General features: G+C 40.1%; 1 protein-coding gene and 2 long non-coding RNA genes across 7 annotated transcripts in view; 2 read left to right on the plus strand and 1 right to left on the minus strand.

Annotated features, from left to right (window-relative positions):
- txndc16 (thioredoxin domain containing 16) overlaps nucleotides 1-989 on the plus strand; it is a 17,740-nt gene extending 16,751 nt beyond the window's left edge. For all 4 annotated transcript variants that reach the window (XM_049569811.1, XM_049569809.1, XM_049569810.1 and 1 more), the window contains one exon: nucleotides 692-989. In XM_049569811.1, coding sequence (XP_049425768.1) covers nucleotides 692-930 — 239 coding nt within the window. In that variant the 3' untranslated portion in view covers nucleotides 931-989. The remainder of the gene's footprint in view (nucleotides 1-691) is intronic.
- A 2,186-nt stretch (nucleotides 990-3,175) lies between these two features.
- LOC125884918 (uncharacterized) overlaps nucleotides 3,176-26,629 on the plus strand; it is a 55,316-nt gene continuing 31,862 nt past the window's right edge. Inside the window, exons 1-4 of one of the 2 annotated variants that reach the window (XR_007448777.1) lie at nucleotides 3,176-3,314; nucleotides 3,420-3,512; nucleotides 4,034-4,142; nucleotides 14,128-14,221. This is a non-coding gene — a long non-coding RNA (uncharacterized LOC125884918). The remainder of the gene's footprint in view (nucleotides 3,315-3,419; nucleotides 3,513-4,033; nucleotides 4,143-14,127; nucleotides 14,222-26,629) is intronic. The other variant, XR_007448776.1, reaches the window with a different exon arrangement.
- On the minus strand, nucleotides 12,224-24,984 carry LOC125884919 (uncharacterized). Its single transcript, XR_007448778.1, has 3 exons — nucleotides 24,809-24,984; nucleotides 21,000-21,096; nucleotides 12,224-12,290 (listed from the first exon to the last, which is right to left on the minus strand). It is a non-coding gene; the product is annotated as an uncharacterized LOC125884919 (long non-coding RNA).

A 26,629-nucleotide genomic window follows, 5' to 3' on the forward strand; every position in this document is an offset into this window, starting at 1 on the left:
ACAGATAAGCTTATTGATAAAGCAGCAACAGGACTGAACGTGTGGTGTTCCCTTTCGAGGAATGTGAAAGGTATGTGCAAGAGGCTTTGAGCCGAGCAGTGAAACATGTAATGATTGTAAACAGGGTCTTTAAATGAAGGTGATTATTGTGGATACTTTAAACCTCAACTGTCCGGAGCCATTAACCTTTGAACTCTGTAGCTGGGGCAGGCAAGTGTCGAGATAAGACAGCGGTCTCGCTGTGACTCGTCTCAGTCTATCTAGACCAAGGGATTGTCATGCAGCACATTCCATCCATTCACCACAGAGAAACCAGAGACCTGAAAGTTTATACTTCCTGGGACCATGTTTCCTTGCAAGGCGGTTTCCAGAACGTTTCTTTTGACTGGATGTGTAAATCTTGTGTTTGTCTTCAGTTTTAAAAAAAGCATTGGACTCTCTGAAGTTTCCCTTTCAAAATTGACTTGTCATTTGCCTATTAGAGGTTTTAAAGGCTGATATCTGGATTCTATCTGTCACTTTCTCTCATATCTCTCAATATCTTGGAAGTTACAGAAATAATTTTGATTCCTTTGTAAATGTTGCGTTATTTTTCATGATTTTAAATTTAACTTCAGGACCAAACTATGGGGGCCCAAAGTTATTTTGTGTTGCACCACATCTAGATCTCTGTCTTGTTCTGTCTCTGTAGGGATGTTGGGTGAGGACAGCTGGCCTCCCAATGCCGACTTCTACGACTTCCTAAAAGCCATGGACATGCAGGAATCAAACTCTACACAGCAGCACCCTCCTGAAGGAGAAGTGGAAGAGGAAGAAGAGGATGAGGAGGATGTGAATATCGAAGAACATGTGATGTTAAAAGAAGCAACGGATTCCTCCTCTAGCGTTCCCACTTCTGACAGTAACCCAGACACTCACTCTGAACTGTAACAGAACAAGATGGGAGGGTCATGACACAAAGGCATTGATTAAACACATTTTTCTATTGATTCTGGGCTTCAGTTTTTTCCTTTTACTAACATTATTATGCTGTGTTTATCATAGGATGGTTGGGCCTTGTTCACTTATTCAAATTCATGACATGCCCTTAAACCGCTGAATTGTTTGCACCTGTGTTTTTATAATCATAAATCCTATTGTTCTTGTGAATTGAAAGCGTGTGCCAGTTGGCCCTAACTAGCATAGGTAAACACCTCACCAACCCCCATCAAATTTGCATAAGACTACAGGGCCGCGTGCACACAGGTAAAGAAAAGAAAAGTTGAGAGAATTAAGCTGAAAATTTCCAAACAAAATCCTAAAGAGAAAGGAAGTGAACGCCAAATGAGTTGTCATGTTGCGTCAATAGTTGATGGAAGATAATCTAGAAGAAGATGCATGGGAAGCTGTTACTTGTTCAGCGAATGTTGACATGTGCACAACATATGAAGTTAAAAAAGACAGGTTTGATCTCAAATCTGAGGCCCCAAAAATACAAGGCCAAACGCAGAAGACAGATGCTTACCACTGGAGGGAGGAAGTATCGCCCTCATCGCTCTGCAAATACATGTACATGATCCTGGAAGATGCATTCCCTCCTTAGGGCACAGTCTGCAGTAAATATGCCACTGTACAGGTAGACCTAGGGTGTGGAAATAGGTCTACTTAGGGTCTTTAAATAAGGCTAGGCTCCCAAATAACATACTTGATGTGACCTCAAGTGTTATTATAGTGTTTAGGGAAGGACCAAACATTGTGAACTGGGAGTTTAAGTCAGTTCTAATATGACTCAACATATTCTGTAGGCATTTACCAAGGAATGCTTACAGAGATGTTTCATCTCCTAGTTTCTTACTGCTGTAGTTTTGTAACTGATTACTGGTGAAGTGTTGTTTTTTCAGTGTAGCTCAGCAGGTAAATGAAACCACAGCAAGTTCTGAGCCTTAGGGAGGTAGTCTAGCACCAACTTGCTCAGATTTATCTTAATGATGGATCTGAAAAAGTTACACTCAAATGTTCAGGGCTTTTTAAATGAACAAAGGCATGTTTCCAGTGCCAGTAGGCCAACATCCTGCTCGGTCATATGATCTGAACAGCTCCTACGCTTACCTTTTCTGCAGATTTGCCACAGTAATGTTTTAACTGTTACCACATCTGCCTCCTCTCTTAAATCCCAGCGTGCGTTGAAAATTGCAGTGACTTTATTTGAAGGATATTTATGCCCCGTAAATGTCTTGGAAATTATTCTGACGTCGTTTTCCAGTCATTCCACTTCTTCTCCCGTAATGACAGTGGCATCATTGGATGGCTATGTAATTTTTCCCGGCAGTTGCGATGCAGAACAAAAGAGGTGAAATCGGTCAGTCGGACTGTTCTGTTTTATTTATTATGGTGGTTTCAGATGTGGTTTCTGGGACCTTGAGTTGTTTGAATCAATTAGCCTCTCAGTTAAATGGGAACATCCATTCGAAACCATGTACTGAAGGATCTGAAGAAGTCTTTGATTGTGATTTAGGTTTGATTTTCTATTGAACCTTTATGTGAATCTTAATTTTTGTCCAGCCACTGGTTTTGTCTTTGCTCTAACTGACAGACTGAACGTATGAAGCCTGGCAGATTAGTTTGTAAATTGGTGTTTTGATGCTGTAAGTGAATAAATTGGAATTAGATGAATATATTTAATATACTGGGCACAATACAGAGGATATAAAGGACTTGAGTAAGTATAATGAAATTCAATATGTGTTCAACAGTCCCATGTTTTGAGGGTACAAAAGTTTAGGCAAGGGGGGCATCTTGGAAAATGGTCTTACTTAAACATAACCCTTAAATTTGTGTATTTTTGTAGATTCATAAATATATCAAATTAAAAAAAAAAATTGTGTCACTTAAATTATGTTTGGCAATTGAATATCTGTCTTTCATATCACTCAAAACGAATGGTTTGGTCCAATGGTTTCACGCTTTCAAAGTGGTATTTTCTCTCATGAATCAAGGCAAACTATGGCTTAGCCAAAAAAGCTATCGTTGTCATTTTAATAAATATATTTTCTGCCATAAAATGCACTTGTTATTTGATTGTTTTAACCGTAACTTCCCTATTTGTCATTTAATTTCCTCAAACGCGGGAAACAGCGCCCCTCTGGGTTTTAACGGTTGGTACATGTTAGTCAATGTGTGTGGTTATAAGACGACACTGCACTCTTATGGAAGTTGCCGCAAACAGGTCAAATGAAGTTAATTGAAAAGTATTAAGCAAGATTCAGTCACCGTCATGGCACTAGTTACGAATGGACACGTCTGAGAAAAACAAATAAGTGAGGAAACAACAAAATGTCAGTATTTTATCGAAAAAAGTGTTTGAATTAATGCTAGCTTAATAGTTTTTAAGTGTGACTGATGTCAGTTAACATTCAACCTTGCCGCTCTTTTGTAAGCAGCCTTGAGGAGACCTGTCGACAAACAAAATGGCTGCCAACATGGATACTCCCTTTCAGTGAAATGAAGGAGAAATGACTTGGTCGTCAAATAAGGTGAGTCAGACACACCCTCTGTCCCTCTGTGAGTCTGACCTTGCTAGCTATCTTTAGCTAGCCATGCTAATTTGCTAGCTCCTTTGCTGACGGTTGTATGGCTCTGGGATTGGGATGTGGCCTTCTGGGTCTTTAACTCCTGGCAGTGTTCGTGTTGATATTATAGAGGTTAAATACTAAACTTAATTTATATATTTTCAGGATTCGGTATCACTGTGTACCTGTATCAGACATCAGACATTATGCCGTGTTGTGCTGTTTATATTTTTTATACTAATAAACTACTAAGACATGTGTAAGTCATGTTTCTATGATATGTTCATAGTTTTTAAAGTGACCTTAAATCTGCTGTCAAAAAGTTTACTAATTATGGTAACTGGCACCTCTTCAGGAATAACTGCCACCATCTGTCCTCAAGGATTTATGTTGGGGCTTCTGCCACTGCCATCATTACTGCATTAAACTGCAAGTGTGACATGGAAAACTATCAAATTATTAATGGTTGATGTATTTCTTTAAAGGACTGGTGTGTAGGATTTGGTGGCATCTGGCACTGAGGTTCCAAATTGAAACCAAATAAATACCCCTGCCCTCACTGCTGCCTTTCCAAGTGTGTGTGCGAACCTTCAGGTAATGTAAAAACATGTAAGGCATCACTAGAGCCAGTGTCTGGTTTGTCTGCTCTTGGTTACTGTCCAAACATGACGGTGCAACATATAGGGCTCCGTGGAAGACGACCCGCTCCTATATGTAAAGATGAAGGACTCATTCTGCCCTAGCAAAAACAAACAATTCTTAGTCACAGAATTAAAACATAATTATGGATATTATATTCCTATATTCAAAGTATTTATAACCATTTGATCAGAAATGCACTGCAAAATGCCAAAGTAACGGACATAAAGCAGTCCTCATATAGCAAATAATTCTTGTCTTGGAGTGGATTTATCCTTCATTAAGTCAGCGTTCAGCTTGTTTTGCGCTGTGCAAGTCGATCACTGTCAAAGCTGAAGTGAGTAGAGCAGAAAAACACGATTAAAAGCCAAAGCAAAGCAAATCAGTGTGTGTTTACATATTGCAGAGTGCTGGATTTCATCGTACAGTGGAGCCAGTGATTAGAACAGAATTAAATCCTGGGGTTCTGCCTCAGTCATCATGTCTGGAAAAAATATTTCCAAATAAAATAACGTTTTGTCAAAGGTCCTGGCTTAAAGAGCTTATCTGATCTCAACTCATGTGTCACGTGTCGCAGAGAAAGTGAAATAACTGCCGCCGCTGATTTTTAACAGTTACTGTAGCTCTGCTGCTGCCGACAGCTGTTCCTGGTAAAGCAACTTCTGCTATCAAACACATGAGATAATGCTGTGGCTGCTCAGTTAGCCAGATAATTGTGGCAATAATCTATGTAGCAGCAGACAGTTTGGTTAGTGATGGCAGATTAACCCTTCAAAGGCCAGTTTTACAATTGTCTGATGGCTCCAAGTGTCAAGCTGTCCAGGAAATGTGCAAGGTGCCGTTAGAAAACTGAATATCCTGAGCTGAAGATGACTCTAAACATGCTGGGGGAGAATATACAGTGTGTATGTGAGTCTGTGTATGCCTTTTGATCTGAGGGTCACACACACACAAACAGATGAACATATGAAATAATTGCATTTCCTGCACCCAGGAAGGACCTGAGTCAGCATAATCCATCAGCAGGGAAATGATACTGCGTAGATCAAGTGTGTAACTAGATTGTAGACCAGCCACCCACCCATCTGTTACATGTGACTTATAACATTAGCGTAAGCAGACCATGTATATTCAATTTCTGAGGGACATGATGCACAGGCCTGATGCCTCAAGCGGTGTGATTATTGTTAGCCTGAACAGACAGTTTAAATTGTAATTTATTTGGTCTTCAGGAGAAAGAAGTCAGAGATTTTTCCACTGATAAGAGTATTTGTTAACGCTGATGCTTATATTATCATACATTATCCTAAATGAAAGCAGACTATTGTAATTAAGTAAAAAGGCCAGTTTTGCATGAACTGTTGCTTTGAAAACATTTAGCTGTTGCATAACGCCGACCACAAAGACTGGTTTCAAATATCTGTGCTGCAGCCATACAGGAGTCTGATTCAAAAGCAAGTCGGCACACATGCAGGCACGTGCAGATGGAATCTGGCTTTATTACAAGGTCAGCATACGCAATCAGAGAGCTGAAGGCATAATAGCACACAGATGCATGAGTGTTAGAATGCAGAGACAAGGATGTGGTGATGGGGAGGCAGAGACATGTATGTGTGTCATTTGTGTGTGTGTGTGTGTGTGTGTGTGTGTGTGTGTGTGTTGGAGAGAGAGACAGAGAAAGAGACAAATGGTCCCAGCCAGGCATTAGCAGGGTTAAAGAGATATGGAATCGTGTTGGGAATACTTTTTGAATGTGGCTGTGTATGCTGTGTGAGTGTGTGTGGGAATATACTCCAAGATTGTGATCAAATTCTTGACTGACCATGATTGCACTAAAACTCCTGTGGGATGCTCCTTAATTTGTGTTCTCACAGACACACACACATACTCACACAGGAGATCTCACTGCTAAATAGGGCTGAATGGTATGAGAAAATAATCTAATTGTGATTTTTTAAACTAATATTCAGTGTGCATTTTTCAATCAAGGAAATATATAATAACTCTGATATGGACACCCGGCTGTCAGATTCAGGGGCCGTGGAGCATGCTATGGATTGTGGATATATATTTGTATCACAACTATGTAGAACAGCTGTTTTTGGGGGGCCAAATTGCCTGCCGTTGCTCCTTACACAACAACATGATTCAGAGTGTGTGAGTCTGCTAACTTGAACTATGTTCTGTGCAGAGTTTTTTAATGTGTCCCTTCACTGTGCCAACTTCTATATTAGCCTGTCCTTTGGTGTGAGCTGCACCAAAGCAATTTCATACCGATACTGACTGATTGATGAAGACAGTAAAGTCCTCATCTTGGACAGTTTATATCAGTCTCTCTTTTATGTGTCCATTCTGCTGCATACTTTCCAATATGCTGGTATACTGGACCATAAAATAGGAGTGCAGTCTGTTGAAATAAAGAGCAAGTGCTATCCACAGATCCGCATCTACAGATGCTTAGAAGATTTTGTATTTTAGAGATTGCGTGTGTTTCATATCCAACAGACTCTTTTGTTGAATTCAGTGGAGGAACAAACAGTATATACTTCCTTTTTCTGCCTGGTGGGAAAATCAGTATTGCCATTGTGGTCCTCAGAAGGTCAGTGAGCAATCATGACAAATGTATGAGTATGTGAATGTGAAAACATAGTTACGCTACATTTTTTTATTAGTATGTTTAATTTATCAGCCCTAAAGGTCACTGCTAATATTTGGCCAGCTGCCATTGGTGACAAACTGTGTTGTCATGGGAACCTCTCAGTGCCATTTCCTCTGTAACGAAAGGGGAAAAAAAGAGAGAAATGGGAATTAAACCGTGCAGGGCGTGGATGAATAAGATGAGTCAGATTTATTTCGAATGTTGTGTCTTTAATAAACTGAGTCCATTCCCATCCTGCAACCTCATCATGACAGCTGAAAAATATAATCACATACTGTAAAGTAACTCTATTTAAAGTCCTGTATTATTTTAAACTAAGGTGTGAACTGCACAATTAAAAAAGAAGAATATTGGTTTGAGAAAGTGATTAAAATCATCCCTGCATATTAAAAATATCTCTGTAGTGGGCATTAAATTGAACTTCCAGACACCTCATAAATGTCATCATTTTGTATTATCACTGAAAACTGTAGAGTGCCAAAATGTAATTTTCACATCTATTAAGTGCAGAGAATTGCATTATGGGATTGAATGGGATTGTGAACAAGTCATGGACACTGCTTTATTTGTTCTATTGTGGGAATTTTTGAGGGTGCCAATATAGTGCACAAATCTCACACAGAGATTTGACTCAAATAAAATGGTGGACAATAAATAAAGTGCACTACAGAATGAATATGGAGTGATTTTAGACACAGCATTTGTGAACACAACTACTCAAAACTTGACTATAATTACGATACAGTTTGGATTTGGGACACAGATAATATTTCCTGCAGCATTTTATAGTGGAGGTGCTTTGCCTGAAACAAATATAGTTCATCTTAATGGGTTATATTGATGTCAAATTAACTAGAATACATGTGACGCATTTTATCTTGTGCTTCTGGAGTTATGTGTTTTTGCAGGCACGAAAGGAATTCTTACTGTCATATTTCTTAAAGGGACTTTGGCGTATTATTTTCCATCAGGAGCAGGATGGGGAACAATCTCAAAAGGAATCCAGTTGTTGTCTTGCAAATAGTGACCTTGCAAGATCCCCAGTCTTTACAAAATCTTATAATGTGTAACTATAAACTCACATTGTCTTTGAAAAGCCTGAAAACACTTTTAAAAGACTGGAGTCTGACTCTGTCTCTTATTAAAAGTCTTTAGTGCGTGGTAGGCATTAGGCTCAAGGGAAAACACGTATTTGCATTGACATCACATGGCAAAGGCCACATGTTTAATGAATGAGGTGATTGTAATCACAGCTACAGTAATTAATCAAAGCAGCAAATTGCTATAAAATTACATTCTGAGTATATTTTAATTGGGAAAACAGCCCAATCAGGCCCAATCAGGTGATTATGTCTGATGTATGAGGAAAAATAAAACCCTCGCTGCACTGCAGGTCAGACACCAGGCTGCGGTTAATTATGTAATCAGTTTCCTTCGGGAAACATCGAAATGTGTTAAGAACTCACAGGGAAAGAATAAAAATAAAGCTTAAAAAAATCTAAAATTACCAATTTATTTTAATGTCGATTAATGATTTCATTTAACATATACTTTACCATTAGATGAGTGATTTACTGTTGTGAATAAACAGTGCAAAAACTTTACTCCATATACAAAAAAAAAAGCAGTCTACCAAAAGGCACACTGACACACTCAAACAGGCTGCTGGCTAAGCTTTAAAGCTCCGACATAAGTGTGGTGTACGCACACAGGTGTTCTCACTTATTTAGCCCAATCCCACATTGTCTCAGGAGTGTGTGTAAACAAACAGCTTAATCGACATCTCCCTCATCTCTGTGTCAAGGTTACTGCACAAAATTGGACAATTTACACCTTATTAGTTGAAGTTTGATGACCTCATGAAATTTCCAGTCTAACTCCACCCATCATCAAGTTGAGCTGACGTCTAACTAAGAGTGAAAACACCTCTATAGATGTGCCGGTCCTGCATTTGTGTTTTCTTGTAAGTCAAAACTATAAATTTAGGATGAAAATTAATTAGTAGCAAGTGATATTCGCATGCCTGAGGCTTTTTTAAATGCATTTACACAAAGATCAATATTTACTGTATACAGTCAGCCAATAGGGGGAGCCAAAGACATTATTAAGTCACCCCATTGTGTCCCATAGATGACCTTAGTTACAGGTATGGGTACCTCTGTATTTGTTTATGTTCCGAAGATGCTGTACACACAAAATGTCTCCCATTAGTGCACATTTTAGGGAATATATTGTTAGTTTACTGTTGAATTAAGATGATGTTATGAAATAATTTTATATATTTCGCCTCACTGGATTGCATGCCTTTTACTTTGAGCTAAAAACGCTTTTGAATTCCAATAGTTGAACTCAAAATCACTGCTCTCAACTGATAAGATACTGACATTTTAGAGGTATGAATTCACAAAAAGAACCAGACAAACAAAAAAAGGATGAACATTGTCACATACTTTAACTTTTTTCAGATTTTTTTTTACTGAGAACAGCTGCAGCATTTGTTAAATTTCTGATCAGGGAGGCACTTTATTGAAATTGTGACTTCTATTTTGGATGCTCTTGCTTTAGAGGACACCCACTGAGACTTATAATGCGTGCATTTGTTGTGTTTGTATATAGACAGGAGATATACAGCGTGCATGTGTGAGGGAGAGATAGAGAAAACCATCTAGGAGAGAGACCTAAAAGGCTTTTTATTCAATTTGTTGCGCAATTCTGGGAAGAGAAACACAATAGCTTGCCATGAAGGAATAACTGTCAGGAAATTTGGTGTTTTTCTGTGAGTGTGTGGTGAGACGGAGATTTGATGTTTTTTTTCTTGTGATATTTCAAACACAACACATGACTGGTCATGCTGCACTGCTGCCAGTTTAGGAGCTGGTGCCAACTGGGACCAGCAAGTAAGAGATGTACTTTCTTTTTACAACACAAGGTTTGACGTCAGCAGGGAAATTGTGATGGACAATTATCACTATTTCACTGACAATTTTATAGAGCAAACAATAAATCACTTCCAGCAAATTTATCTGCAGATTTATTGATAATAAGTTTAAAAATAATACATACCACCTTTAAATAAAACTAATATCTTCAAACTTTTTTTACATTTCTGCTTGATGTTTTAGTTTGAGACAGATCTATGATGAATGGTGATTATGTGTGCACAATACTGATGGTGCCGACAAACAGGTTTGCATGAAATAATGAAAAGAGTTTGCCACAGTACAAAGGCATTCTCTCCCACATCCATCTCCCGCCAGCCTCACACTACAATACCTTTCAGCACCTATTGGAATGGGAAACAAAAGCTCTGTTTGTGTGTGTGTTGGTGCAGATTTTGGACAGGCCGACAAAATCAGCGAGTGTCACAAAGAGGGAGATAAAGTCTTGCTGTCAGCTACTCTGTTAACTCACAGAGATTTTGCAGCCAAACACAGACAGTTTTAGGTTTTGTTTTCCTTCTTCCTGGCTGTTTAAGGGAAAATCTGGTCTCAGGACTTCAGAGGAATGTTGGAGCTGTTTAATTTGATCAGGAGATACCAGCTGATGGAATTTTGAATGATTATGATGTATTTTAAATAGATGTTATTTTCCTAATGTGGTCAGATGTCTCATACAGTCATTAGTTTGTGTGGATCAATATCTCTTTGGCTTACTTGTATCGATAATGTCGATATAATTATTAAGCTTATTTTTATGTGTCGATCCTTTTATAAAATCGAAAGGTGCTAGCAGTTAACGGTGGTAACCCCATACATAGTGCCAAACACAAGCAACAGAATAATGGTGTTAACCAGGGGGGAACCAGAGGGTGGACGCTACGCTTCTGCAATGACACCATCCTTATGTCAGTGGTAAATGCCGTATTAGCACAGTGCAAAGTGACAGTAATAAGCTAGCCAGTAGGATCCACTCATGCACTAACATGCACTCACACCTGGACCGTCTTACCATAACAAACCACAGAGAAGCTCAGATTACAGCGCACATAGACAGAGCTACTCAGGATGCCATTACTCAGCTATATCTTTACATACAGTGGTTTGCTGCAATATTAACGCTCTGAATGTTGCATTTCGGACCTTAAAATAGACATGTAGAATATCTGCCTGAAAACACTACTGCACAGCTTCTTTGTGTATGTACACAGGAATAAAATGAACTTGTATCCGAAAACCGACCTGTTGTTAGAGTGAACGCTCTCCCACAGTCATTCAGTTATTGACTCCTAACCCACAATCCTTTTAAACCCAGTTGGACTGGCTGACAAAGGCAGTGCATGTGCACGTGTGTGTGTGTGTGTGGGAGCGCGTGTGTACGCACTTTGCATTTCACCTGGGATTGTCTGTCTGGCTATTTGGGGTTTGAGTTCCTCATTCCTCCTTAAACCACCAATTTCCAGCATAATTGACTTTGAAAATGAAGCACAGAGAAACAGGAAGTTGTCATCAAATTGCCATGAAGATGCACTAAAGAAGAGGTCCCCATGAGACATGCAGGATAAACACATGCGCGTCATGTTTATCTGTGTATGTTTGTGTCTGTGTTTGTGTTACAGAAGCCAGTGTGGGGTCAGTGATCACCAATAAGGAAGGGATTTAAAGTTGTGTGTGCTTGTGTGTGTGTGTCTGGGAGGGAAGTGCAGCAAGTGCAAGTCCACCATGTACACAGTAAAAGCTATTGTTCCCCTGCGGCCCTCTTAAGGATGATCCGGCATAGCTAGCTAATGGATTATGTCCAATTTATGAATATGAAAAACCTTAACCAACCTCATACATCAGACAGTGTTTCTCACTCATGCACTTAACAGCATCGCTCCATAATGTTTGAGTGTCCCAACACGACCATATAAAACATTAATTGTGCTACAAGTGTTTATTATATTGCAGATATTGTCGGGAAAAACCTGGAAAACATTAGTGAGAGATAAAATTTGGGCATTTCTCCTTAAATGTATTTGTTGTTGGCAGGCTTTTATTTACCTTACATCCTTTACAGTCTCTGCTCTTTGCTGACAGTACAGTAAGAGAAGCTCTCAGACCAAAACCAAATGATGGATGATTGACTTTTATTGGAATTCCTTTGGGTTCCTCCTTTCATCTCATTTCTGCTTTTATTGTTCTTTTGTAAATGACTCTTCATTAAAGTTTTTTATAGTCTATACATTGCGTTTAAAGAAATGGAAAAGGTAAGCAGAGCTGCGCAGCTGTAAATCTCTGTGATAACGTTTCAAAAGTAGAGGTGAACCTTTTAAATTCTCCAAACATGGATCGTCGGGAACAGAGACGTGTGATTTCACATGGCTGCCAGACTCTGCTGAGCTGCTGCTGCTGCTTCAGAGTCGTAGAGAGGTTACAGAGTGCAGCCTGCGGCCTCTGTTCTCGCTTTGATCCTTTGGGATGAGTCCGAAAGTCCATCCTGCTGAAGTAACCTTGATCTCTGACTCTCTTGTGGAGAAAGATGAGACAGAAGTAGAAGTAGAATTAGAGATTAACTGACTATCCCAAACAAATAGAGGTCAGTGTGATGCGACCTAATAATTTATGTGTATTTCTTCTCCTGCTGGTTTTTCAAGTTTATTTGTGCGTAACTGATGTTGCTCCCTCGGCTGCAATAATAATATATGAAGGATGACAGATTAAGATCTCTCCTACTTGGAGCTTTCCAAGTTCAGCATGGATTAAAAGGCACATGTTTTTGCTGGAAACTAATTGCAAAGTAGGGAGGGAGAGACCCAGAAAGAGGAAGAGCAGAGGTCAGCATTCCTGCTGGTCCTCCGAGTCTAAGAGACACACACTGCACTGAACAGTAGAAAGCACAGGGTGTCCTGCTCAGAGCAGTCCACTCTGCCAGAGGTCAGTGACTGCTCAGAGTCATTAAAGCTGCTCAGTTTTTAATGTGGTTAACAGAGCAGTTATATGCTTTTAAAGATGTGAGAATTTGTGGTGAATGATACAGAGAACAAAGATAAAAGTGCCCTTTGTATAAATGTAGATTGGCATTGAAGGTTATGAAGCAAAATTCAGGATAGCATTCAGGCTGAGATAGAAGTCACCCACCTATCCTGGATCAGTGGTAGCCATGGCAACAGTTTGCCATCCTACAGACAGATAGTGGCACTAGCTTTGTCATAACGCTTTGGAGTTTATTGTCAGTTGATAGCAGCACAGCTCTGTAAGTCTCTCTAGCTGTCTGTTTCAAAAATCCCCTTTTCCACTGCTCAAAAAAACCCAGAAAACTCCCGCTAACGTGGCCTTTTAATGCCTGGAAAACGTTTTCATCTTTCTTCATTCACACCTGGGTGATATGACTCTGCAGTAGACACGGGTATTTATCGCCTCGGCTCCATTCGGCATTGATGGAAACACGAAAACCCGTGAGAACACACCAGTTTTGGCTCCTTCACCGGTGAGTTGCAATAATGAGCCGTCACAAAATACTGCCCGTCTCCGCCCATGCAGCATTCAAGCATTGATCCAAAATAGTCTGCACTGAGTTTGAAAGAGAGTTTCATGCTTTGTTGTGAAGTACCTTGTAAAGTCTGTTTGAATGTGTGCACTAAAACTGAGTAATCGATTACCTTTCTGTCATTTAATAATGTTGATTGAGATATCACTGCCAATTATGGTTTACAGGTACATGTGATGAGTTGCTGATATGAGTGCTATAAACAGCCACAGCAGTGAGTAATGGTGGCAAAAATAGCTGCTCTGGCATTGACAGCTTTCACGAGTGGCAGACGTATTGATTAGCAAAGGGTTGATTAATTATCTGCACCCATTAATCAGGATGACTGAGACATATAAAGCAGAACCATCAATTACACAACTGATGAAAATACTGCACATGAATTTTAGTCGCCAATCTACACAGAGTTTTATACATCTGGCCAGATGTGCTGACGAATATTAATTAACACCATTAGTCTCTCAAATCTGGATCTCATTGAAATCTTTCATCTGCATCCAAAATAAGTTTTACAGGGCAGGATAATGAATTAGTCTAAACAAAAGCTGTCTGCATACAAGTAATCATTTTCTGTCAGGAGACATTTTTGAGGTCAGAGTTTGACATCTGTCGAGTTTGTCAGAGGACTTTTTTGATTGTATTTAAATGGTTTATTGTTGTTGGAGTCAGATGTGATGTATGTTCACATTTATTCTGAAGGTCAAAGGATATGTGTATGTATAATTTTCTAAAGGAGTGATTAAACTACCCTTGATGTCACCAGGGTTGAGTTACTAGAATCAAATCCCATGATGGCCTTTGTTGTGCCTTTTGCAGGACTTCCTTTAAAGGAAAAGGGGACGAACTCAGGGGAAATGTGAGGTGATGATGAGATTGCTATTAAAGCTAAGTGTTGGGGAACAGAAGAATGGTGAGTAAAACAAATATATATATATTTAAAATACTTTCTTTGTTTTTCTTGAGCTCAAAATTCCACTAGATTGATGATTAGAATAGGATAAAAAAAATATTAGATTTAGATTAATCATGGCTGATTATGTCCACCAAAACATGTCCAAACTTAAAAAACAATAAGTGGGAGACTGTAAGGATATCCTGTTCTACCATGTGTAATGTCGTAAAAAGTTTGTGTTATATTTGATCCCATGTTATAAGTTCCCCTGCGCACCCCTACGTATCCAGATACCTCGGCAACAGTATCTTTTTTTTTTGAGCATTTACGAAAACAATTGTCATTTTTGTGGAATACAGTCTCTAAATTCATCGTCTTTGGTACAAATAATAGATAATAAATTCAGATTGAAGACACATATTGGCCTAAATTATGTGAAATTTATTATCACAACCCTGTTTAAGATTAAAGACTTCCTAAATCATTTTTTCTACTACTTTATTGTATTGACTTGTGTAAATTAGTGCTGGAAATATAGGGGAATACATATTAAACAATTGCAACTCTAGTTATACCAATTAAAATTTTGTACATCAAAAAGAGAGCCATAAGTCATCAGTGTTTTTTTAAAGCAACTTATCCGAAACCAATGATGTTAAACAGGTTGTTGGTTTTTGTTAAAAGCTGCAATAAGCTGTAGCTATAGCTCATACCTCATACCTAATTGTAGTTCTCTTCCTTTCTTTTATTTCATGTTGTTTGTGTAATTGTGTAACAGCTTGAAATCAGTTTCTATTTAAAGTCCCTGTGAAAGAAGTTAAGAGCATCCTTAGCTTCCATGCTGTGACGTATTTCCTAGTGAAACAGAATATTTATATGGTGTACAGTTAGGATACAGTCACACACGAGCAAAATTGTTATTTGTCAAATATTTGCCTCCCGTTCACTTCCATTCACTGTGTACGAAGGGGAGAATAAAACAGCTGCTTCTGGTGGTGAAACAAATTCACATCTTCACATCACATGAAGTTCAACTGTGATGAACTTTGACTGGCGCAGTTGCAGCCTCAACTAGGGATGCACGATAATATGGGCACGTCATCGGTATCAGCCGATATTGGCTTTAAAATGAACGAAAGCAGCCAGCATGCTTATTCTTATTTTGCACAATGAATTTAATATGACATACATTGAAAAACCTTATATGCATGCATAATATGATGTTAATTCCACCACAGAAGCGACTTGATGATCACTAAAATTAGGGGGGGGGAGTTGATATAGTTTGCGCGATATGGAGCTACAGTGGACTGTTGGCTTCACACACACACCTCCCTTACTGTTAGATCAGGAAGAGGACAAGGGAGAGATGAATAAATTAGACCTCGAAATGAGAACAAAGGTTTCGCTCTGTCATCTAATAGCTACTACTCACAGACAGTGGAGTGTGGCTTTATGTGACCGCCGGTGTGGCGAGCTAGTTGCCTAGCATCTAATTTGATTGTATGAGCTTTTGTAAACACCCCGGAGCACAGGATGATTAATCATCAGTAAAATACTGTGACATATTGGGACATATATTGAGCATATAACAAGGGATTCGTGATCAGTTAAAGGCGCTATATGTAAGAATGTGGCCAAATGGTTACTGCACTCAAATTCAAAATCCTGCCACGAGTCGTGTCCGCCCCCCCTCCCCTACAGATTTGAGGTTGCTGGACAGCGGCACGCTGGAGACTAATTTGTTTGCCCACGGGCAGCTGCCGTGGCAGGGCTGCGTCGCCGCGTCCTCGATCTTCAGTTTTCCAGTGGACCGTTCAAGCAAGCTTCTCTGCTGATAACGCTGCTACCGGGATACAGCTGAGGAGGTGTCGGCTGCTAATGCTATGTACCAGGACACTGCTAATGCTGCTGCTGCCGGGATACAGCTGAGGAGGAGCCAGCTGCTAATGCTATATACCGGGACACTGCTAATGCTGCTTGTCGTGCTGCTGTAGCTCAGTTGTAACTGTAACTGATACTGAGACTCTACTGACTGTGGGACTGGTAGACGGCGGTGGGTGGCGCAACCGCAACATTCAAAACATAAACATGATTTGCGGACTGTATATTTTTTTTTTAAATGCGAATATTCTGGCTGTACTATTGTTGTCGGTGAGATCAGTATGTTATATGAACATTAGTCCTTAGTCTCTGTGACATATTAGGATGATTTTACAACTATTTGCTTTAGATTTCTTACATATAGCTCCTTTAACACCGGGGAACAGGATTAAAAATGGGAAAATGCGTTTTGTCATTTCACTCGGTCTTTGAAAAGCATCTGGACAAAATTTAGTGTAACTTCTTTGGCAGTTCTTACTTCATCCACAAGGTAAATAAAAGCCAAGCAGCCACAATCTAAAACAGCACAGAAGGTTTCAGTTATCTGCTGCTTTTTGGAGGATGTGTTTTAGTGAAATATGTACATTCCTCTTTTTTATGGAACATAACATCCTGGTGCGCAGTAAACATCAACAGCAGTTCACTTTATAACAGTGCCAAAATGAAACGGTGAACTTTGTTGGTCTTCCAGCTTGGATGTTTCTGTGGGTTATCATGCAGTGCCAGCATATTTCATGCTAATGTCAAGGCACAGAAGAAGCATCAGCTTCACAAAGAAAGATATGGCTGATCTCCATTGTGGATCTCAGAAGTTGCAGTTTCAGCCCAGATAATACTTTTCAGCGTTACCTTCTCTCACTTTGCCTCCATCAGAGATTTCAGAGATGCCAAATAGAGGCAGTAATGTGAAACCCAACATGGGAATTTTTTAAGTGGTTTATGTTTGATTTATTAATGAGGGCCTGTTTCTAAATATCATCCTCTATGATTACAATGCAGTTTTACAGTAATGTTCCTAATGCACACACACCTCTGGAGTCAGCATTTGATAACATCTGCTGCCATTAGGAGGCTTTTGCTGAATCAATATGGAGAAAAGTTCTGCATACTCTGTCCTGTTATGATTCTTTTAGGCACAGAAAGGGTCAATACAGTGTGCTGCATGTGTATTTTGAGAACACGCACAGCTTTGCTTAGAATTTCCTCAAAGTATGGACCTACAGTTGAGATAACATCCTCCTCTTTGTGCCTCTCTGCCCCCATATGTACCACCTAGTAAACATCCTCCTCTACCTCCATTCCTCAGGAATGTCCCACAGCGTTTATGTTCTTGATGAGAGCGAAAACCTATGTGTGTGTGTGATAAGCCTGAACAGCTCTCCCCTGTCAGAAGCGCGTGTGTGTGGAGCTGATGAGTGTAATGACGTCAGAGCTCTCCTCTTTCTTTTGTGTCCACATTCCTGTTTTACCTCACACACACACTCTCTCAAACGGTCTATTGATAGTGTGTTGTGTTCCAGCATGTCATTTGGGCAGTGATTTACTGTGTCTGACAGAATTCTTTAGTTCTGGTATTAATGATTGGGTGTTAGTTGTGTTCCATCAGTGTATGAAAACAATACAACACAGCATATTATATTGTGCATATTGTGCTCACTGGACAAGGCAAGCTGTGTGCTGTTATGCAGACAATAGAGCTGCACCTAACCATTATTTTTTTATCTATGAATCTAACAATTACTTTTTCAATTAGTCGACTGATCTGATGACTAATTTATCGTACTTGACTTAAAACTTAAAATGACTATGACATGGATTTATGTCTTCACTGGAGTAATATGCAGTTAAGTTAATTACTGGCAAACGCATTTTTACATCAGTGTGGAGCGAGGAAAATAAATGATTTACAGACTGTAGCAACAGTCTGGAAAATCAATTTAACCCTCTTTCTTGCTCGTGCATGCCCTTTAAGGCAAACAGAAAAAAAAAAATGGCCGAACAACATTAGATGACATGTGAGGTATCATTAGCGGCGGTGCAGAAAATTTAAGTGACTTCTACTAACAGAAACACATGCGCGTGTTGATAATCCTAATTTATCACGCCTGGGTCGGGATAAAAATTAAACAGGACGGTGCTTTCTGCTGCTGTCTTGACAAAGCACTTCAGGATGCTTTCTCTTGCAGTGTCCTGTGAGAAGTCATTTTCATTTTGTAAGCAAGGTTTTCAGCTGCAGCTTGTTCTCTGGAGCAGCCGGTTAAGATAGGTTATTACTGTCATGCCTGAGACCCTCTGGGACACAGGCTGAGGGTAATGGGGGCACCAGATCAATCTAAGTGTTGATCCCTGCAAATCTCCTATATGTCTGGAACACATCACAGCGAGCGGGCGCCTTGCATCCGAGTACTGGCAGTATCTTTTTTTTAACCTATTATAACAGAGTCTGATTCATAAAAGAACATTTACAGGTTACTTCAGGCTTGTTCCTAGTTCACACGACATGACTTAAGCCCTGTACCCCGACAGATGCTCCAGATCAGAGGCAAATTGGACTTGGCTTGGCACTCACAAATCGTCAGTTGGGCATCATGTGTAAACTAAAATATGCAAGCTGAGAGGCTCGCCAATGTATCACTGACGCATCCCAGATATCTAGGATCCCATGGAACGATGCCTGCTTCCTTTTGGCGCCCATGTTAAGCAGTTGGGCTGTTCACGCAGCACTCACCGTGGCCCCAAGCTCTGCGGCCGGCTTGCGATCTGCAGCGATAGTCTCTGCATCTGGTGTATTTTTTCCCTGAGCTGTGAGCAAATCTGGTAAGAAAACACTCTGATAATCTATCATGAAGGATATAAAAGATATATTAGATATGATCTGATCATGATAAATGATAGAATATGCATCTAGTGCTTCCACATATTTGTCAGTTGTGTCTAAACAGAGAGCACACACTCTCTCTCTCTCAAGCATAATCACACAGAGCTCTCTGAGTGATTAGACAAGAGCAGAGGAGCAGAATTGCTTGGCATGGAAAAATGTGCCCCTGGAGTGAGCAGCTAGGCAGGCTGATTGGGGGACTGTGTGAACATGACATAAATATCTGGACCTGCTGGTGACCTACAGCTAACAAGAGCGCAAGACTTGGATGGGTTGAGGGGATTCCTGGGGGAGGGTTTTGACTGTAACAATAAGAACCTTTCTGTATGTGTTGCATTGTTAACACAGACACTGACTTTACCATTTTATTTTGAGGGAAATTATAGTTTGGCGATCAGATATCAGGGGATTCCTCCTGGTGAGTGTGTGACCCCTTGTCTCAGTCTTATGGTTAGTCATGTAATGTGAAAACCACAACTTCTAGACTCCCAATTACAAGACAGCGTGTTGTTTAGTGTGAACAGTACAGCTAACTGATGACTTTGACAGTCCTGCAGTGTGAACTGGGCTTCAGTTTCATCCACAAACTATGCATCTTTTTAATGTGCATGCACATGGAGCAGCAGATCATAGACTCGGTGGGGCTTTAAATAGCTCCCATGGTGACAGCACAGGTCACCTACATGCATTAAACATGTGATGTATTTATGAATGGGTAGTGATGAACGGAGGGGTGAGGAGAGAATGAAGGGATTGGGTGAGTTTTCTATTCTGCTCAGGGATTCAAGAATGATATGGGAATAAGGATCTATATGATGGATTAATGGTCTGTGTGTATGTGTGTGTGTGTGTGTGTGTGTGTGTGTGTGTGTGTGTGTGTGTGTGTGTGTTTGTTATTGATTGTGGAGCAGGTTAAAGGACTTCTACATGCAAGTGTGCCATCCCACTTGGGGCTTTGCTTCCTGTGTCATTGACAAAGGATGTGTACACACACACACACACACACACACACACACACACACACACACACACACACACACACACAGTAGTGTTGACAACTTGGTTGTAGGAAACTGGAGCAGATAAGTCACTTGAATGTGGCGGCTGTATGGTGATCTCACACACATGCAGCTTAGTTTAAAGCACTGTGTGAATAATTCTTCCAGTTTTAACCTGTGTTGATGTATGGGTGTCTTATTTGGCATGTATGACCTCGACAGCACACACACATACTCACATGATTGTACTGAGATTAATGGGAATGCCACCCTTTGGCCTGTAAATGGATGAAGTCATCACAGAAGGAGCAAAGTCAGTAACAGCATTATTTGTATCAGACTGGATGCAGTGTGAGTCCTGTGAAATTGTCTGTGTTTTTTTTCTCTGCTGATGTCTCTCTGGAGAAAGAGTGTAGAGAGACTGTCACATACTTCTGTGTGTGAGTGTTAGAGATATCAGCCGTAGAAATGTCTGCCTTCTCTGTCTTTTGCTGCAGCAAGGACTCAGCCTTTAGTACATGGCGCACCTGTTCTACCAAGTGAGCTACTGGGTGCCTCGACTGTTTTTTTGTCCCCTAAACTACACTTGCCAACCATACCACAGCGCAAAAGGAAGCATGCATCTACTCATGGACGAGAGGCTCATGCTTGTGACAGCACGAGGTGAAAATATTAATGGTGTCCTGTTCGCTGATACAGTTGGCAGGTCAAATTTAGTCACTTTTTTAAACACATTACATACTCAAAACCTGCTAGTGGGTAATATGGGCAGCAGTGAGAGGGAAACAAGTCAAAGGCCATAGTGAGAGCAGAAAGTGTTCTGTGATTATTTAGGCTCAACAGAACCTGAGCTATTTTTTTGTCCTGACTGTCTGTTGTGCTCTCACAGCAGTCTAATATTACTACCCTCATCAAGACAATTATATTTAACACTACACACTCTGCTACCACAACCTCTTTCTCACATCCTGCTCTTTAGTTTTTAAATTCATATGTGGGTTTTAACACCTTGTAAAAAAAACCAAACCCTGCTTACAGGTATGCATTTGTTGTGTGACCTTTTACATTCACACCGTGTGTCCTCCCTTCCTCTTCTGTGATCTGCTCTGCTCTCTGTGTGGTTCACTTGCATCCTGCAAAAAAAAAGACTCTCAGTTGAACCCTGTTATTCTTTCATCTTCAGCTGTGTCAGTTCCTACTTGATGAGTTCAACCAACAGCTTGGTGCTGAAGCCAATGAGCAAGTGTCGTATCCTGTAGGTCCTCTAAAGCACTGTCGCTTAAAGTAATGGATAAACAGTGCCGCAATATTAATCAACATCCAGTTTAAAATTTGGTCCAATAAACGCATTTTGAACACTGCAGCTGGAGTTGATGTACATGAGTTCACCAGACAGAGCGATGGGGATATGTTAAAAACCAAAAAGCCTTCTGAAGAAAAACCCCTGAAGTTTATTAAAAAGAAACTTTTCAAGAAAGCAGTGACTCATCACTTGAATTAAACAGACGCTGTGGCTTGTTAACAACCTGACTGCACTTTGTAAAAACACTTTCGCACCACTTTGAATGAATTCTAGGAATCATTTGTGAGCACTGAGACATGATATTAGTAATACAGCAGTGTGCTTTCTCAGAACTAAGGCAGTACCATCCTGTGAATTATCCTTTTCTTCATTGGATAGTGACATCATAAGACTAGATATTTTCCACATTTCTAAAGAAAAACCAGTGTTTGTGGCATCAGGCCATGTTATCAGAATCACTGATGTGTGTTGTAATTCACAAGGAGGCACAGAGGGTAACGTGGGAGGACAGACATGGCAGAAGAGAAAACATAAAGAGAGGTCTATCAATATTTATGGATGACAAGGGGTCAGAGGGAAAGGAAGTCAGACATGGAAAGCGATCTGAGGAAGGTAGACGTGGATTATGTATGAGGGGAGACCAGAGGAAATAGATGGAAGGGAGTGTATAAACAGAGATAAATGGAGACATGTTAATGTTTGTGAATAGTTTAGAGCTTTAAAAATAATATTGTTATTCCGGCGTACATGCAGTTTAGGTTTGAGCTCTTCCATCTTCTGTCTTTTATTTGTAGCAGCAGTTTTATCTTGCTGTCACTGCAGGACCACCTACTGTTGTTTTATCATTTAAATAGTCCCCTATACACACACACACACACACACACACACACACACACACACACACACACACAAACATGTTCAAAATGCACTTTAGAGCATTTGTTTCAGAGCCAATTGAAACAAACAGCCTAATTTATTAAGGGCACTGACATGTACCAACAAATAAGGCTAAGAAAAGTTTGTAAATATGATTATATTCCCTTTCCTGTTCTGCTTTTACTCGTCAGGAAGTATAATGACATACTGTATGCTCCATCCAGCTGTTAAAGGGACAGTTCACTGCAAAATCAACAATACATGAAGCTGCTCACAACAAGGTCTGTGGATTATCTCGAGTTACTGGCTCTTGATTTCTGCAAAGAGTTTCAAATGTATTTTTTTTTTTTGAGCACCACAAGCTGAGTGCCATCTACTTTATTATGTTGAAGAGACAGCAGACATCTCTACGGCTGATGTACTGGGATATACATGTGAATTTGTTGTTGACATCCATCCATCCATCTATCCACTTAAAGTAGCCTTATAGTAGACCACACATCCTCCAGCTCGTCCTGGGAGATCCTGAGGCACTCCCAGGCCAAGGCCAGATGCTATATACGCTGCAGTCCCTCCAATTATATCTAAATTACATGACACAGTATTAGAAACAGATTTTGTCGTCCAAAACAGTATGACCGCAAACTACAGCTCTAAAACATGCCACAGAAATGCAAACATGCATGTGAGTTCAGTACATTGTCTGGAAATATTCAGAGATTACTTGAAGAAGACCTGTTAGAAGCAGTGTGACATACTGCACTGACAAACAGAACTTTACTCATACATCAATAAACTGTTTTAGTCACGTAAGCCAATTAGCAGATCGAGCTGCTGACACATAATCTTTTGACCGATACATAATGTCATCTTGAGGAGCATAATCTCCACATAATTCATGTCTGTAAAACTGGATTGGTTTGACCGAATCTAAAATCACTCGGCCTGTGTCTCTTGTGATGAAGTTGACTTACTAATTGAACTGGCTGAGGTCACAAGGAGAAAAATTACGGCTTTATGGTAGATTTTCCCTTTCAGATTGGAGCCTCACAGGCCTCATTGACCTTCAGTTTATTGATCAGGAAGCCACTGCCAGAATGCTTTCTGTTCTATTGCGTTGTCTCAGAACAATAGTATAACCGAGTGCACGTCAGTATAGGGACAACAACAAGATTAAACTGCAGAATCAATAAACCTGTTTCTTTCAAAATAAGATTTCAAAAGATTCCTGCTTTGTTGAGGTCAGTTTTTGCAGAAAAATTGCACCTGGAATATATTATTCAGATAACCAGCTTAAAATTGATAGTTAAAACAACAAAGAGACGGACACAACAAGAAAAGGACATGAAAAATGATGCATTGTAGAAATGGAAATACTCCTGAGTCAAGTTAGGAGATAAATTCTAACTTTTCTTTTCTTTTCGTGGCAGAAATGGGCCTCCATAAAAATTCTGATGCCATGAAGTAAAAATTTTAAGTCGTCACGGGGACTGTGTTTGATTGACTCCTGATTTCTGGAAAATGCGGCACAAAACATCACAACAGTATAAAACCAGCATGGTGCCAAAGTAAATATGTGTGTGATATTTAAAACAGACGCTGGTTACTCCATTACTCTCTGACACACGATGCCAGGAAATAGCTGCACACACACACACGAGGTGCATTATAATAAGTTACAAAGCTCCATCAACACATGCACATGAGGGACAGCAGCTGGTGACTAAAAGGCTGCGGTCTCATCCAATCAGGGAACATTTTAGTGTGCTGTTAGAGATCACCTTGCTGTTCTGGTTTTGCTGTAAAGTCTAAAGATGTGGTCGTGTTTCCGGCCAGGATGAACGGAGCGTGGGAATACTGAGCTGGTCACATTTCAGGCATGTAATAATGTTCTACAATCAGGGAGATTATCTATGAAAAACTCCCAGCCTTCTGTGGTTCTTCAAATCAGCGGGGAATCTCCTGTGAAACCAGATATCTTTTTTATTTGGCTAATATAAACAGGATTTCTTTTTTAATAATGATAATAATAGTGGCATGGCAGCTATAAACATTTATCCAGGTCAGTTTTTTTATTTTATCTTCCAACAGTGAAAGCTGATTGTTTAAAATTGTGTAACATCTCTAAGCATTTATTATCCTGCTGTACATTAAAGGCTTTAAAGTTCACTTTTAAGGTGCTTTCACACCTTACCTTTCGTTTGACCAGTAAGTCCAGTTGGTTTAGACTGGTGTGAAACCTGTCAGTCAAACCCTGGTGCGGACGAAACAACCGAACCGAGACCGCCTGAAAAGGTGGGTCTTGGTTTGCCTCCAAGTGGACTATGGTGCAGTTTGTTTGTGGTGTGAAAGCGAACCAACCAACCACAGGATTGTGCTGTTTTGTATCTGGCTCTGTGAAATTCGTCAGTGTATTAAGCCCATTACAAAGTATGTGACAACAATTCCACAGTACTTAGGATCATTTTTGTATAGGAAACCTCCTTTTCTTCCCATCACACCTCTACCTGTCATTTATAACATGTCTATAACATGTTGTCATTTCTATAATTACTACTTATAAGATAAGCATAAGTTATTTCTTTCCAAGTGCGGAGAGAATTTAAAACTGCATCATATTGCTTGTGACATCCAAATCTTGTCCAGAGCTCTGTGGCATCACTTACCTTTATAATATTGGCGTTTTGGTTTGGAAAGGAGACGGAACTTGCAATCAATAACATCCGTTCTGCCCCAGTGTGGCCACAAAAACATCAGCAGGAAGACCACAGCAGCATCCGTCCGTCATCAGTCTCTGAGGAAGACCAATACTTTCTGTCAGCACATTAGAGATCCTGGTGTTTGTTTCAGGAATCTATTGGGAGGATACGACTCCCAGCACTAAACTAACAGGTTTAGTTTGGCTAAAGCTGTGTGGTTGAAGAGAGAAAACATTTTTCCAAACTTCTTTTTTGTTTGAGTTTCCTTCAGAGTTTGTCCTGTAATGTGTGTGTGTGTGTGTGTGTGTGTGTGTGTGTGTGTGTGCACGCGCTCCTGGCTGTGCCTGTTTGCCAGGTTCAGACATCAGTTTCTTATAGCAAGTCCTGACAAGACTCACTGTTGGCTCACACACAGAGCTAACACACTTCTCCAAACACACACCCATGTACACAAAAATGTGCTACCAGTGAGAATGACTTATTTTAATGTTGCACTGTTTTGTTGATTTAGTGTTAGTTCCCCTTGGCCTAGCAGAAAATTCCTCATGGGTTGTGGACTTACAGATGAACAGAAAGAGAAAAGTGTCTCAGAGCTCAGAGTTTGCTTCTTCAGAGGAGGAAGCTGGCTGTAGTCCAGGTATGAACTCACTGCGCTTCACAATCAGCAGGTAGGAAGACACTTACCTGAGCTAATCGGCTCTTTCACAACAAAGCAATGACTCAGGATCACCGACAGCAGATGCTTTGATGCATAACCTCAGGAGATGGGCTGTCATTGCTTTTTAAACTGACCTTGTTCTCACAAGTTACTCAGCTTCTCCCAGCCCTCATTAGTGAGAATGTCATGAGGAATAAAATGAAAGACTCGCAATGAGAAATGCAAGGCTTCAGCAGAAGATTAAGAATAAAAATGTGTTTGGCAGAAACAGGGCTCTGAGGTACTACAGGTGGAAAAGAAATCAACATAATGACTGTGGCACAGGACAAAGATCCTCTGAGTGTTTGAAACTGGCAGACAAATAAAAAATACAACTGAAAACATCAATACATAATGTTGTTCGTTAAATAATTAAAAATGAGCTAGCTAAACAAAACATGAAGGCCTTTTGACATTTCCAGCGAGTGGGAGCAGACTGTCAGACAGACCTGGGTAATAAGGCAGCTCTCAGAGAGACAGAGGAGGGGAGGGGAGGACAGTTGCAACCACGTTAGAGTGAAACTGGATGTGTTCAGACCTGAGACATGGGAGGAATAGACACAACTCTGCAATAATAATAATCATGTAACTCTCAAGAAGATTTTGTGTCTTCAGGTCAGATTTACAGTCATTAATGTGGCAGCAGTCAAGTCCTTCAACTTGCTGTATTCCAGCTTTTGTGCAAACTGCTCATTACTGTGGTTTTGTACTACACTTACCACAAATCAGCTGTCAGTCAGAAAGCAATACTTTGGTTTTCTGTTTATAAAAGCTTAAGTTTTAGGTGATCGTACATTTAAGGTGACTCACGCTAAATATATTTTACTTTATTTCCCTCCCATATAAATTGAGAAAGGTCTAGCTGCAGAGCTCCAGGCTCGAGCCCATCTCCTTTGTCGGACTCTCTCTGGTTCCAAGCTTGGAGAGGAAGTCTGAAAGTATGTATGCCCTCCAGAGACAATCATCAGGATACATTAGCATACGTCGATTAGTTTGAATAAGCTACACACCCTCCACCAATAATGCCAAGGTAAACATTACAACCTAATATTCAAATATAACCGTAACTTAAAAAGTTAGGTAATGTTACA

The sequence above is a fragment of the Epinephelus fuscoguttatus genome, linkage group LG24 (genome assembly GCF_011397635.1).
Source record: "Epinephelus fuscoguttatus linkage group LG24, E.fuscoguttatus.final_Chr_v1".
In the NCBI taxonomy this organism is placed as follows: domain Eukaryota; kingdom Metazoa; phylum Chordata; class Actinopteri; order Perciformes; family Serranidae; genus Epinephelus; species Epinephelus fuscoguttatus.